Source organism: Molothrus ater, chromosome Z (assembly GCF_012460135.2).
Source record: "Molothrus ater isolate BHLD 08-10-18 breed brown headed cowbird chromosome Z, BPBGC_Mater_1.1, whole genome shotgun sequence".
NCBI lineage: Eukaryota > Metazoa > Chordata > Aves > Passeriformes > Icteridae > Molothrus > Molothrus ater.
The window spans coordinates 1451136-1466629 of NC_050511.2; the positions used below are offsets into that span (position 1 = coordinate 1451136).

Here is a 15494-nt window from a genome sequence, read left to right on the forward strand (position 1 = left end):
AAGGCTGATGAAGGGAATATAGATCTGTCATTTTTATCCCAAAGTTGAAGCAGACTTTGTCCAGATACACAACTTAATTCTTCTCTACTGCCTTCACTTACAATATCTCCAAGAGGAGGCTTTGCCTTTCCCAACCCTACCTCACCCTCCTTTGAATTCTTCCACATTGTGGAAGAATAATAAAATAAAATAAACAAATTGCCTGGGAAGAATTATTTTGATCTTTGGCAAGTCCTGAACCATAAAAAGCCTTTCTTGTTTCATATAAGGGTTTCCCACCGACCAGGTGATACTGGGGCTCTGAGAGCACCATGAGCTTTTTCTGGAGGGAGCAGGCATCTTAGGATCTCACAGATCACAGAATCACAAAATTATTTGTGTTGGAAAAGTCCTCTAAGACCATCAAGTCCAGCTATTCCCCAGTAGTGCCAAAGCTACTGCTGATCCATGTCCCCAAGAGCACATCCACACAGCTCTTAGATCCCTCCAGGGATGGTTATCTGCTCCAGATCTGGTTTACTGCAGAACTGATCTTCCCCTGCCTTCTCTTCCTTCCTAGACTTTATAAATACATTTTCTGTCTTCTGCAGCGTGATCCAAACAGTGCATGTGCATGTATGGACTTAGGACAACTTGAGCTTTTGCCCAATTTGAGATCTTCTAAGAGTTGTTCCTCATGAGATGTTCCCAACGGATTTATTGCTGCCAATTTCTTAAACTTTACCTTTTGCACACTTGAAAAGTGGCAGAATTCATAGAATCATAGAATCACTGAATGTTTTCAGCTGGGAGGAACCTTAGAGCTCAACTTGTTCAAACCCCCTGCCATGGGCAGGGACACCTTCCAGGTTGCTCAAATCTCACTCATAAAATTCTGGAAAGAAAAAAAATACAGCCTTGACTCAGCTTTGTTTGGCAAGTGAGTGGTATTTGGGGGTTTGGAAAGTCTACATAAGGTGCAGGGTTTAATTCTGAGACTTTGGAAATTTATGTATTTCTGAGCCCTTCTTTGAGGGCACTGGTAAAGCATTATGGCCTTAACTGTGAGTTGAGGCATCTAAAATCTAGTTCTATTCTTGTAACCTTTTGTTAGCAGGTCTATAAGTTTTCTATATAAAGGTGTCCATGATGAGTGATTTCTAAACTTATTTCAGTTTTAACAAAAATGTTTGCTGAAAACCTACTGTTTTTCGTGGTTGTGTAAACCTTGCACATTAATCTAGAGAAGAATGGCTTGCAAGCTGAAGCACAGGAAGCCAGGGCTTAAACTTATTTGCATCTTCCTTACCAGTGTTAAAAATAGGGACTACTGTTATGAAATGTGCATTTTCTGCAAATCCCATGGTAGGAAAGGCTTATATGTCTGCTTCATATCCATAAAAGTTTTTATGAGTTGATAGACTCATCCCCATTTGTGCTTTGGTGCCCTTTAATGCCACTGAGAAATGGGTTCAGGGATTATTCAGTTTTTTGGATTTTAATTCCCTAAATTCAAAAACACACAAAGGATTTTAGTTATTTGTCTGAGTGGTTGGTCTATGTACATAAAAAGTGCTAGAGCAAGGTCAGGACCAGAAATGTTTCTGTCGGTTGGGTCAGTAGCTTTGTTTCTTCCATGTGTTTAACTCTCTTCTTGGTTAGGCTTTTTTTTTCAATGTTAAAAACATCCTTTGTTTGAATTGTTGTCATTTTGAGTTGTTCACTTTTTGCTCTGACCTGTATTCTTTCTTCTAAAATGCCACTGTATTTTCTGAGAATTACCGTTCTTTCAGGTTAAGCTCTGAAGTGAATGAAAGTTCTGTTTTTTGTTGATGGTACCTCATTTACACGTCCTGCCTTCATCCTCATGCTTCAAGTGTATTACATACATCAATCTCTCTATTTTCTCTTTATTTAGTAAAGCAAACATGCATTGTATTTTCTGCAGTGTTGCAAATGTCCTCGTAGTGTTCCTGTTGTTTTCTGTCTCCACGGTCTGACAAATTTGGCTCCTGGATGTTGAGCAGTCCTCTTGGAAATGTTCTGGAAAGATCTGTGTCCATCTCGACAACATGGCATAGAGAACATTCCTGACAGGGAAAGCAAATTATAGTTAGAGCTGTAAATCCTTGAACTGTGACTATAAATGTCAGGATGCATAAAATGTATGTAGAGATTAATGATACTTAACCGTGTGTGATATGTAGGTTTGGTTCAGTCTTTCATCTTGGTTATCTTTTCCTCCCATTCCAAAATTTCCTCAGGTGGACACAGGATCTCTGAAGCAGAGCAGAAACTCAAATCCCTCAAACTAAGGGATTGAGGGATATTCACAGAATCCCACAATAATTTGGGTTGAAAGGAAGCTTGAAGCTCATTGCATTCCAATCCCCTGCCATGGGCAGGGACACCTTCCACTGTCCCAGGCTGCTCCAAGCCCCATCCAGCCTGGCCTTGGGCACTGCCAGGGATCCAGGGGCAGCCACAGCTGCTCTGGGCACCCTGGGCCAGGGCCTGCCCACCCTCCCAGCCAGCAATTCCTAATTGCCAAGAGCCCAAAATCTGTGCCTGCCCTCTGGCAGTGGGAGCCATTGCCTGGGTGCTGTCCCTGCAGGCCTTGTCCCCAGTCCCTGGGCAGCTCTGCTGGAGCCCCTGGAGGCCCTGGCAGGGGCTCTGAGGTGTCCCTGGAGCTTCTCTTGAACAGCCCCAGCTCTCCCAGCCTGTCGTTATAGCTGCTGACCAGTGGTCCTGTTTGTTTTTGGTGCTGTCTAGAAGTAGCCCAGAGTCCAGGTGTTTCTGATGTGGAACCCAACAGATCCTGAAATACCAGATACCTGACCTTGTCCTAAGCTCAGATATCTGCATTTATACAGTGCTTTTTGAATCTGTGCAGATAACAGCCTGGTATGAAGACAAAAATGGCACAGTTTGGGACTGTTGACATTTATCAGCAGTATTTCTTTCCTGGAAGGAAAAGAGACAAGTGTGTATGTGTTTGTGTCTCTGAATTTCTAGGACTTTAAATTTCTCACTATTTGCCATTCTATTCCAGACAGAAAAGCAGTCTTCTTATGGTACCCTGCAAAGCTTTGTGCCCTGGCAGGTTTGCCACAAACATTTAACTCATTTAACTAATTGTGGTTTTACCAATAATTATCTAGGCAGAACTGTTTGATTGATTTTTCCCAAAATGACCTGGCTTCTCAGTACTCTATAAAAAAATTGGTAATTGCTGAACTCTGACCAGAGGCACGTCTGCTTCTCTGGCAGTAGTTCACATCTGACTCTGAAAATTCACTGCTGAGCATTTGTTTTCCTGCAGCTGTGGTTGTACAAACCTTTACTCAAAGTGATCTGAAAACAGAAATCACATATCAATGAAACATGCTGAAACAGTTCTCTCTCTATAGATTAACTCCCCTGCCCTCCTGGACCTGGAAGATTGTGGCCAATTAGAATGTGGGTTACCTGTCTTACAGAATTTTGCTCCCTGGGAACAACGTTGTTGTCTACTACAGCTTGTGTAGTTGCTTAAACTTTCATCATTCTATTATTAGAAATAATACTGTATTTAATATATATTTAATAAATAATATGTAATACACTTATTATATTTAGCTTGTGCACAGATGGTTTTGAACCTCTTATTACCCTAAGTTTTATATTTCTTTTTCCACCTCCCTGCCATGCTCTGAGCCCCCATTTTCTTCACTGTCTTTCTGTTTGCACCTATTCCTTAGGCAGATCTCTGAACAAGATGTGTGGCTCACACTTAGTCTAGCACATTTCCTGTTTGCTTCCTTCATCTCCCCACCATCATCTTCTATGCTGTGAGCCCGAGGAGGAGAGAAAGATGGTATCAGGCAGGTGTGGTGTAGCCCGTACAGATACTTCACCAGAGCCACACGCTTTCTGTCTGCAGTCAAAGAGAAGCACTGCAGACACGAACAGAACCTGAGAGAAAGATCAAACAGCCTTAACGCCCCACGAGAACTAAGTAATTGCAAAAATTCAATCTGTCAGTATCTTGGAGCGAGCACCGAGACATTTTCTTCCACGAATTGTGGTCTGTTAAAGAACTCAAGTCCTTGCATTTATATAAAACCCAAATATATCAATGTTTCCATATGTACCTGTGTGTCCATACCATGAACAGTGTGCCAGGCATGATTGTTGAGTCGTTGTCAAGATCCTTGGCCATTAATTTGACTTAGATTGGTATTCTGGGAACCAGATTTCCACGTGGCATTGAGGACTTGGCAGTCAAGTACAGGTGTCACTCCTCTGCCCAAAATCCTCACAGATTGCTATGTTTGGTGCAAGGCAGGTTTTAGGGGCGATCCTTGCTGGGCTAAATATTCTTTATAGACCCTATAACAGAGGCTTGGTATAGTGCTGAACCTGAGCCCTCTTTTTTTCCCCTGCCATTTGATGTATTTTGCTAATGAGGTCCAATCCTACAGATGCTCTGCAGGCAATATTGCTATATTTAGCAGAAACAATATGAAACACATAATTTGCCATCAAGTCATTAGGTTACCAAACAGGATTCATGGTAAGCTTTTCAAACACAGAGAAATCCCATTTTCAGAAAGACTTTGAAGCTTTGGATTGATGTAAAGTTCACATGAATTTGACTCTCAAATGTGTTTAGACTCCTTTGAAAACAGCACTTCTCTGCTCAAAGAGTCACCTGCTTTTGAAAATACTGACTCGTGCTTGATTGCTGTTTCAGAAACCAGAATTTCCAACCAGAACTTGAGGAAAAGAGGATTCTCCAGCTTTTTATTAATCCAGCTCTTTAATTTCTTTATTTTCCACAGTGACTGCCCCATATCTTTGATGAATGCTGCTTTTCATCCCGCAGAACATCTAGATCGGGGAAGAAGCAAAGACATTGCTCTTAAAGCAGCTTCATCTGCCCTTGCCTGTGTTATCTGAGTGGAGATCATCAACTGACATAACACTGTAGCCTTAGAGCAAGCTCTGAGGGTTCATTTGGAGGGAAGGGAATGTTTTATTTAATGTATGGCTCTTATAGCTCAGATGCCACTGAGCTGCCTGGAGCAGAGCCAGGTGCACTGGCCGTGATGTTCCCTTCCTCAACGTTAACTGAAAAAAACCAAACCAAACCAAAAAAAAAAAAAAAAAAAAAAAAAAAACCAACGAAAAACCAACAAAACAAAAACCCAACAAAACTCCCCAATGTTGTTGTACTTCTGTGGTGGGGGAGTTACTGCAGTGCAGTTCTGTGTCTGTTCATAGGACTTCCCGTGGTTTTTCATCGAATCATATGATTGACAATGCAGACAGTCTGCAAAGTTCTCGGTCTGTCTCATTTGTACCCTCGTCCCAACCACGAAATCTGACTTCTGCTTTGTCTGGCAGAAGAAAACAAGATAGGGTGATGTGGTGGGGTGATTCACTGGAGCTGATAAGTGGTGTCTGTATTTAAACTGTGCCGTTCAAACCGTAATGTTACCTCTGTCTCTCACGTTTTCAAGGACTTTCTCAGGCTGATTTATTTTAAACTATCTGGGGTTGTCTGTCCATCTGTGGGGTGGCAAGAAATGCAAATACTGGCTCCAATGGACCTGTTTATGTCAAGGGAAGGAGTTCAGCAATTTAAATACTGAACATTGTTGTATATTGGATCAAAACAGGGTTTGGTTTGGGAGAGACTTTAAAGCTCATCTCATTCCACACCCGGCCATGAGCAGGGACACCTTCTGTCATCCCAGATTGCTCCAAGCCCCATCCAGCCTGGCCTGGGACACTGCCAGGGATCCAGGGGCAGCCACAGCTGCTCTGGGCACCCTGGGCCAGGGCCTGCCCACCCTCCCAGCCAGCAATTCCTCATTGCCAAGAGCCCAAAATCTGTGCCTGCCCTCTGGCAGTGGGAGCCATTGCCTGGGTGCTGTCCCTGCAGGCCTTGTCCCCAGTCCCTGGGCAGCTCTCCCGGAGCCCCTGGAGGCCCTGGCAGGGGCTCTGAGGTGTCCCTGGAGCTTCTCTTGTGCAGCTCAACAGCCCCAGCTGTGCCAGGCTGGCTCCAGAGCAGAGGGGCTCCATCTTTCCACATCATCCATCCAAACAGGGCAGTGAAGGAAAAAAAGGGATGATTCATCCCATGCCAAGGCTTTTCCTCTATCATTAAGATTGCCATTTAAGATGCCTTAGCACGGTCTCTCTTTTTAAGGGGTGCTAAAAATCTGGTTCATTGGAGTGTCACCAGCTAGGGTGCCAATGTCTTTCCAGAAGTAAGTTGAACACAACAGCAGCAAGGCAGAAGAAAATAGATTTGTGCACTGCAGGTTTGATGTGCCACTTTGGCGATTTTGTTAACTGTGATAAAGTCCTCACCACTGCTGGCTGGGTTATTTCTGGGAGTGCCCTGAGACCCATGTGGCCTGGTTGCTTCAGTGTCATCTCCTGTGTGTCTGCAGCACGCAGCCAGGGCCCAAGGCTCCTGATCACTCATTTGAAGCAGGACATACAGGAGACAAATGGCACAAATATGAATTTAAACATTCCTTGGACTGTTACCTGAAAATCTTGAAAAGCTTTTTGAAAATCTTAAAGCTTTTTGGCACCAATCAAGCTTTTTACATGTTGTTTAAATCCTGCTGTTACAAATTGTTATAAAGTCATTCTCTTAAAGAAGAAACTTTTGATAATTTTGTTTGTTAACAAATTCTGTTTTCAGTGAACACCCTGTTAGTGAAACGGTGTGGGTAGTTTTTTGTCTCAACAGTGAATTGCTGCCATGGTTAATCTTGCAAGTTACTTCATAGAATCATTGAGGTTGGAAAAGCCCTCTAAGATCATTGAGTTCAAACATTAACTCAGCAGGACTGTGTTCACTACTAAACCATATTCCCAAGTGCTGCATCCACACCCCAAAGATGCTGGTGCAGTTCTCTCCATGCTGGACCTCTAGGATTTCTCATTTTAAATGAATAAGAAAACATGGCCAGCACACAGCCGTGGGTCGTTGCAGTCATCTAAAGAATGTGGGTTTGAATTGCTGGCCTGGAATTCTAATTTTTCATGTCTCATCAGCAATGCATTGAGCTGTCCTGAGCCTGCTGTTCAGGTGGACCCTCAAAAATCCATCACTCCTAATGTTATCTACATTCTTTTTATATAGACTCAATCAAAACTGTGTATATGTAGTGGCAGTGTGTATTACTGCTCTCCTTAAAAATCTCATTCTCCTTGTCTGCATTTCCAAGACACCCCCGCAGGCTGTTCAAAGCACATATTGAGTGTCAGAGAGTCCAGGCTGACTGCAGTGAGTTACACTCAGCCTTTAATCTGAAATTGATTATTAAATTGCTGTGATACGATTGCAATAAATGGCAACATCGATCAGCCTGAAGAGAGGCTGAATAATAAAATCAATGCATGGCTTATTGCCTGAAAATATGAATGCTACCTGAGCCATTTTATGCTGCCCTTCCAGCTGAGAGATAATGGGATAGTAAGACCTGAGCATCTCAGATGCAGCTGTTGGAATTTCTGATGTAATTTTGCCTACTGTTTTGAGGCTGAAGATGTTTTTTAAGCTGCACAGGAGCCCAAGAATGGTCCCAGGCTACTGCCACGAATGTTTGCAAAGCCAGTAGCTCCATCTGTGACCCGAAGGTGAAAAAGAAGGTTGTGTTTAATTCAATTCAAATTAGAATCTTGAATCACTTTCCCCTCCTTCCCTCCCAGAAGGACTACCATGGGCTGCATCCCTGGTGTGAAGAGTGGCAGCTGTGTAAGACTTTCCTCTGGCTGGAAGTGCTGCCATGGTGTAATCGTGAGGTTGAACCATTCATTCTGCTGATGCAGGGCTGAACAGAATGTGCTCCTGTCTACACTGACCACAAGCCAGGAAGTTTTGGAAGGAAGTGGGGAAGATTACACTGAGGATAAGCAGAGTAGAATGTCAGGGCCTTTTTAAACAAAATAAATACTAATGAAAATATACATGAGGGCTTGGTTGGGGGGGTGGTAGAGGGGGAAGACGGGGACAACTTCAGAACTGGGAGCCGAGTTGGGAAGGGATAGAGAATGTCAATGAAAAGGAGGATCTCACAAGGCTGGTGAGAAAAGAAAGGTTAGGTGAGCACAAAAGGGAAAAGTATGCTAAAGAGAGAGGATAAGGATGCAGCGGAAGGGAGTTGGCATGGCAGAAGGCTGAGAGATTGGAAGTGAGAGATGGGGGGTGAGTATGGGTCTAAGGTACCTAAGAGTGAAAAAACCAAAGTGATGCAGAAGATTAAGCAGGCTGGTCAAAACAGACTCGGAGAAGAGAGGTTGTAGAGAGGTGGTGGAAAGTGGTTTAGACGCACAGAACAGCTGTGGGAGAGTTCTCTACCACAAACTGCATGTCTGGCACAGGAAATTAAACTTGCTGATGTACCTTTGAGATTTTGGGCTTTGAACTCAACAGGGGTTAGATGCAGAGGAGCCTTTAACAGCCCTACCTTTAGCTGCCTCACTTCCTTGAACGGAGATAATGCAGAATCCTTTAGGTTGGAAAAGCTTCCAAGATCTCAGAGTTCAGCTGCTCTCCCAGCACTGCCAAGGCCACCACCAACCCATGTCCCCAGGTGCCACATCCACATATTTCTACAACTTTTCTACAAGTGTACATGTTTTCTGACTCCAAGAGTACAAATAACATGGGAGCATTGAAGTTAAATACCTAACCCTGAAAACCAAGTGTCCAAGAAATGCCCCCTCAAAGGAGACTGATCCAGCCAGAATCCTTGTACCCTTAAGGCAAGGAAACAAGACACTGAGCTCAAGAAATAGGATAGGGAATCCCTTCATTATTAATGGGCAGAGAGGCTCCTTGGCCATTGCTGTGCTTGTTCTGATCATGTCACACTGAGGAGTTTATTCTTAGTGTTAGCCACAGCCTTATAAATAATAAAATGGGTCATGTTTTATCTTACCCCAGTGATCATTGTAATGCGGCTTTTGCCTGAGACTCTGCCAAGCTCAGACACAGGCAACATTTAGAAGTGGGTAAAGTGAAGAGCACAATGCAAAAGTAGACTCAGCTCTTTCCAAAATACACACTTACCAAGAGTGAACCTGGTGGGTTTGCAGTGTGCACTGTTTTGGGAGGGAAAAAATTAGAAAAATGGGAACTTGAGATTGCAGCATATCTGTCTCTTCTCTCTGGTGACTGGGGACAGGACCCAGGGACAGCTGGAGCTGTGCCAGGAGGTTTAGGTTGGATATCAGGGAAAGGCTCTTCCCCATAGGGTGCTGGCACTGCCCAGGCTCCCCAGGGAATGGGCACGGCCCCGAGGCTGCCAGAGCTCCAGGAGCCTTTGGGCAGCACTGCCAGGGATGCTCAGGGTGGGATTGCTGGGGGTCTGTGCAGGGCAGGAGCTGGGCTGGGTGATCCTGGGGGGACCCTTTCAACTGGGAATATTCTGTGATCCTGTGATACCATAAGCTGTGTTTATGCTTTAAACCTTTTCAGAGGATTCTCCTGCTAAGGAGCCAAGTACAATTAATGGCAAAATGTTTTTTAAGGGAAAATGCAATAAATATGTTTGTACATGCACAGGCAAGAAGGCTTTTGAGGGGCTGCTAAAAATGAGTTTTCCTTGAGACCTTTGGGTTTTGTAAAGGATTCATGTGTTTAGTGTGTTAACAGGCAAATGGATTGTGACCAACAGTAAAAGGCTCAAATACAATATGCTAATGTAGCATTTAATTCAAAGAAGAAATTATAAATGTTCTCTTTATCCTATAAATATTTTCCTTGGGTTCTAATGGTTTAGTTCCTTCCATTATTTTTTTCACCAAACCTCTTTCTTCAGTGTTTATGTGGGCTGTGTGTTTGTAAGCAGACATGCAAACCTTCCCTCACTGGACTCTGGCTTCTTGTTGCAGAAGTTCCCTGAGCTGAAGTTTAAGTACGTGGAGGAGGAGCAGCCTGAGGAGTTCTTCATCCCCTACGTGTGGTCCCTGGTGTACAACTCTGCCGTGGCCCTGTACTGGAACCCCCGTGACATCCAGCTCTTCACCATGGACTCGGGCTGAGGGACACCCCGGCCAGGCCAGCCCCGCTCCATCCTACAGGAATTGAACCTCTGCACCCCTTCCAACCTGACCCCCTCCAACTGCCCCCCTGACCCCAGAGCCAGTGTCCAGCCCAGCCTCACGCTGGGACAGACTGGTGTGGGGCACTGATGGCTTGTAGGCAACCTTGTGTTTATAGTCCGTAACCTAGAGCTTGTTTGATGAAAATGAGGCCTTACACATGGGGTATGATGTTACTACCAACCACAAACCTGATTGTCCTTTTAACTTAACAGGCTAAATGAGATTGCAGGCTTTGATTTGGAAGCAGTGTTTGTATTTTTGGCTCTTTGGAGCGGGCAGCTTCCTTGGGTCAAGCTTTTTATGGTCTCTTGGATGCTGCCGTGGGGTGCTCGTTACCTAATCCTTGTTTCCACTCACAGCCCTTCGTTTCTGTGGCACTGGCTGCAGCCCTTAAATTGCTGTCTACACTGTCATCCGAGGGAACTAAGCAAGCAGCATCTTAATCAGGTTAGCTCCCAGGCAGATTCAAAACACTTGATTTAGATGTTTGTGGGAGGATTTTCAATAGCAAGTCTTCTGTTGTTGTTGTTGTTTGACTGACAAATACTCTCCAGAGGGCAAGAAACACCTGCTTTTGGAGTCAAGTCCCTTACAGACTTGTTTTTCTGTGCTCCTGTACAAAATTGTTCCTGGAAATTGAACGTGTAAGGGGAAAAAAAAGTCCAAAGAAAATAATTACAAGATTGTAAAATAGACCAGTGTCCTGTAAATCCGTGCGTAATGGTGACAGTTTGTTTTGGGGATCCTTGACAAAGCTCTGTGTTGAAAACCTCCTCTTGGCTTTTAAAGTTTTATGGCAGAAGTATAAATTTATCTGAATGTAGAATACTACTCTCTTTTTTGGTTGTTTTCAAGTGCCCTTTCCTGATATACCTGTTTCAGCAGTGGGAAAAGCAAAAGAAAGTGGTGTGATTTTGAAAGAAATCTCATTTTTCAAAGTGGGGATCGTATTTTGGGGATGCCTGTTGCACACACGTGCACCCACTCTCCTCATCCCACGTGCTGCTGTGTGGGGGACTGTCAGCAGTGCATTGCATGCCAAAACTTTAATTTCAAGGAATTAGTTCTTGAAGATGCGTGGCAACCCTCTGTATTCACTGCCTGCTCCAGCATGTTCTGTTTGTTGACCTGAGGAATCGGGTGCGTTTGCTTTCAGAAAGTCCTTTGAATGGCTTTAAATAGAATTTCTTGCACCGTTTCATCCCTCTGAAGGATGTGCTAAGATTGTACTTTCCTTTTATCTGCTTATTTAGAGACAGAAGTCCATTTGAGTCCTACACAAATGGAAATGCTGGCTTATAAAAAAAAAAAAGAAGAAAAAAAAAGCTTTCCAAATTTATTTAAATATAGCTGCAAAGGAATATATAGAGCCCATGAGCATTTAGGGCTTTGAAATGGCAGAAGCTTTTGAGAAAAGACAATGGTAAGACTGGAGATGCAGTGTTTTCTTAGGCAAATAGGAGAAATTAATGAACCATGACTGAGCTGCACATAACTTGATCTGTATTTTGGATTTATTCTGTTTTGTTTTGGTCTTTGAGCAAACATCAAAAGGGGATAACTATTCTTGGTTACTGTAGTGATTTGTAATTTTGTCTTTATTAAAAGACTAAGAGTGTTTGTGAGTCAACAGGGCTGCCCAGATTTGGAAAGGTCAGTCTGAAGATGCACTTTTAAACCGTGGATTCTAAAGCTGCTGGGCTGGCTCAATGTTCATCTGTTTTAAACACTCTGGGGTGAGCAGCACCAGAGAGGCCCTGCCAGGGCAGACACTGCTCAGCCAGGTGTCAGACTGCAGAAAACCTGATTTGTCTGTGAAAGGGCTTTTTGCAAGAGAGGAGCAGATAAAGCAGCAGTCTGATAGAAAAGGTCCAGCAGCTGCTGAACCATCATCGGCATCGCACAGAAAATTCTCTCTCGCTGTCCTCCCGTTGTGGTGACACTGAGGTGCAGAGGCTTTGCTCTGATGGTGTAATCTCCTTGTGTGTTTCATTAAATACCCTGCTCCTGGGTCCCAGCTGGTTTGGAACAGCTGGAGTTACCACCTAAAGCCAAAACAACAGAGCCAGACCAAGATTTAGGCAGAAATTCATGCTGGTGCCATTGGCTCTCCCAAGAGCTGGAGTGTGACGTGGGCCTGGCAGTGTCCTGACATCTGCAGTCTGGTATGGTCACAAATACTCTGTTTTTCCTTCACCTTAGGGATCCTTTTCATTACTTTGTGTGAAAGATTTATTATGCGTAATTACAAAAATAAAAAATGATGAAACAGTAAATACAGGGTGGTGTGTTCTATGTCACGGGTGTTGGCGTGGTCATCAGGCCCAACCTGATGGAGGTTTTATAATGTCCTCCATGATGCGCAATTAAGAAGAGTGTAAATTTATTTGTTGTATAAAGTAAATCAGTGTTCAAGTCAGTGTCTGGTAAAAGAAGGAACACGTCATCTGCAGTGTCCCGTGGAATGTCACCTCTTGCCAGCTCAGCTTTAATGGTCACAGTGGCCATGGCCTGGAGGGGCACTGGGAATGCACAGCCATGGGGGAAAGCAGAGGAGGGACAGGGTTGTCCACACAAGACCAGATCTGATGTGTTCTGCTCCCTCAGATTCCCTTTCCTGTCCATTTCAGCTGATGATGTCTCTGGTTTTGGGGTGTGGGCTGGATATTGCGCCAGGGCCTTCTCCTTCACCACATTCATATTTGGGGTGTCCTAACTGTGGCCTTCCAGAACCTGCATGTACTGACAGGAGAGCTGGAGAGGGACTTTGGGAAGAGGCCTGGAAGGACAGAAAAAGGGGGAATGGCTCCCACTGCCAGAGGGCAGGCACAGATTTTGGGCTCTTGGCAATTAGGAATTGCTGGCTGGGAGGGTGGGCAGGCCCTGGCCCAGGGTGCCCAGAGCAGCTGTGGCTGTCCCTGGATCCCTGGCAGTGTCCCAGGCCAGGCTGGATGGGGCTTGGAGCAGCCTGGGACAGTGGGAGGTGTCCCTGCCCATGGCAGGGGGTGGAACAAGGTGGCTTTTAAGGTCCCTTCCAACCCAGACCATTCTGAGATTCTATTACAATACTCTTGCTCTGAGTGATGATCACTGCTGTCACCGCCTGCCTGAGCTCCCTGAGCAGCTCTGGAGAAGGAAATCCATCTCCAGGGCTGGGCAGGAGAAGGCAGGTCTGCTCTCAGACGACCAGCCCTTCCAGAAGACCAAACAGGCAGAAAAGTCAGCTGCTGTGTAAGTTGTTGGTGAAGTGGGAGTTGTGGAACCTCATGCACGTGTCCCTGGTGAGGCAGAAACCCTCCTCCCTCAGGCAATGGAGTGAAACTCTGCTCTTGCTGTGAAAGAGAGATGGGGGTGAGGGGGGGGGGGCGGCTGGAAGAGATAAATGCACTGGGCATCATTCACTTTGGCAAAAGCAGTCCAAAAACCTGCCAGATTTCTTGGTCTTTCTTGACCCTAATAGCCTAAAACCAAAGAGTATTGGCAAGTTACGGGGAAAAAAAAAACCCAAGCTGTTTTGTACGTGCCACTAGATTGTTGATCTACCAGTTAAACAGGAAAGGAAGAAGCAAACAACTCCCCTCCCTTCTTTGGAAACTCTAAAGATTTTGTACAACCTTTTCTACTGGTTTTATCATTGCATATGTTGTCTAATTCAGCCAAGTAAAGGTCAAATCTCATATTTAGTCAGCCCCAGGTTCTCTTCTAATTGATTGGGCTTGGTCTGAAAAAACTCCACCCTCTGTGCTGGAAGAGCAGGAGTTTTCTAATGCATTTCACTTCCTAGAATCACCTGACCACTGCAAATCCTTTCCTCTTTCTACCCATTCCTCCTTTGGCCACCTTACCTAAAAATGTGTACCGTTGGTACTGGCATTACTGTAAAACTCTGCATCCCAGCTGCTTTTGTGCTGGATTCATTGTTAATTTTGGGATTCGAGGGAGTTATTATTACCATATTTATTGTCTGTTATTGCTAACAGCTAGCAGTGTTGAAGCTGCACACCTGAGAGCAAAACACAACAGCCTCGTCCTGAGCCCCTGGGTTCTGAAGCCTCAGCTCCGGACAGGTCCTGCAGCAGCCGTGGTGGCTGCGAGCTCTGGGTATGCTGCAGGTGTCCCTGGAGACTGAATCCCAGATGCCACAAGGTTGGCGGTGGAGGTTAGGCTGGATGGGGCTGGGAATTGCTCTGGGCTTGGCCAGAAGGCTGAGTTTTTAACTCTTAGGAGTTGCTCATTGATGGTGCCTTTGCAACAGGCCACTCATGACCCCCAGATGTGTGTGACAGGTTCGGGGAAAGGATCACAAGGCTGGGAGCTTCCCTGTTCTTTTCACTTTCAGGGAAGGAGCCTGTTGGCAGGACATCCCTGGGCTGCTCTGACATCACCAGGGAGTGCTCCAGGCCATCCTCCTGCATGAGACATCAGCATGCGTCACCAACACTGCCTGATAACAGCTCTGCCAGCTGAAGATAATGATATTTCACAGACAAAAGGGCAGCTCTTGCAACCTCCACTGACCCCAGCAGCAGAGCTGTACTTCCTGCTGTGACTTTGGGAACAGCCACTCATAAGGAGCAGGGCAGGGAGGTGCCTGGGCAGTGGAGATGATAGTTAAAAGTAATTATAGAGTGTTTGGGTTAGAAGGGAATTTAAAGATCCCAGGACTGGAGCCCCTCTGCTCTGGAGCCAGCCTGGCACAGCTGGGGCTGTTGAGCTGCACAAGAGAAGCTCCAGGGACACCTCAGAGCCCCTGCCAGGGCCTCCAGGGGCTCCAGCAGAGCTGCACAGGGACTGGGGACAAGGCCTGCAGGGACAGCACCCAGGCAATGGCTCCCACTGCCAGAGGGCAGGCACAGATTTTGGGCTCTTGGCAATTAGGAATTGCTGGCTGGGAGGGTGGGCAGGCCCTGGCCCAGGGTGCCCAGAGAAATTGATGGGGCCATGGAAATGGCTGCAGAGTTGCATGGGCCTGCTCAAAAGCAGCAGCCCATGAGCTACATCCCTCCTTTGCAAGCCCCTGGCATTGATTTTGGCATCCCTTCACTGGGAATACCAAGGATGTCCCTGGAGTAACAGCTCTGTGGAAATACTTTGCATTTTGGGGCAGTTAACCTGGAACTGTGAGGTTCCAGCTGAGATTACAGCTCGTATTCATTCAGTCATCATTGCTGGGTTATTGCTGGTGGATGCATTTCGGATGTTGGGGCTGTGCTGCCTGCCTGCAAGTGAATTATCTCCACGGAGTGTTTGGTGTTGGAGGCTCTGCTACCACCCATGGACTGTGACAGCCCTGACATGTACTCAGATGAATGAAAATGCCACTATCAGTGAATCCCTCCTGATCATGACTCCAATACACAGTGGAGCTGCCAAACTGGGACAATTTGAATGAGAGACTT

The 15494-nt window shown here is 45.4% G+C and overlaps 1 protein-coding gene across 4 annotated transcripts in view; it reads left to right on the top strand.

Moving 5' to 3' along the window:
• Positions 1-12371, top strand: part of DYM (dymeclin) — a 209141-nt gene extending 196770 nt beyond the window's left edge. For all 4 annotated transcript variants that reach the window (XM_036403343.1, XM_036403344.1, XM_036403345.1 and 1 more), the window contains one exon: positions 9883-12371. In XM_036403343.1, the coding sequence (XP_036259236.1) occupies positions 9883-10032 (150 nt within the window). In that variant the 3' untranslated portion in view covers positions 10033-12371. The remainder of the gene's footprint in view (positions 1-9882) is intronic.
• The last annotated feature ends 3123 nt before the right edge of the window (positions 12372-15494 follow it).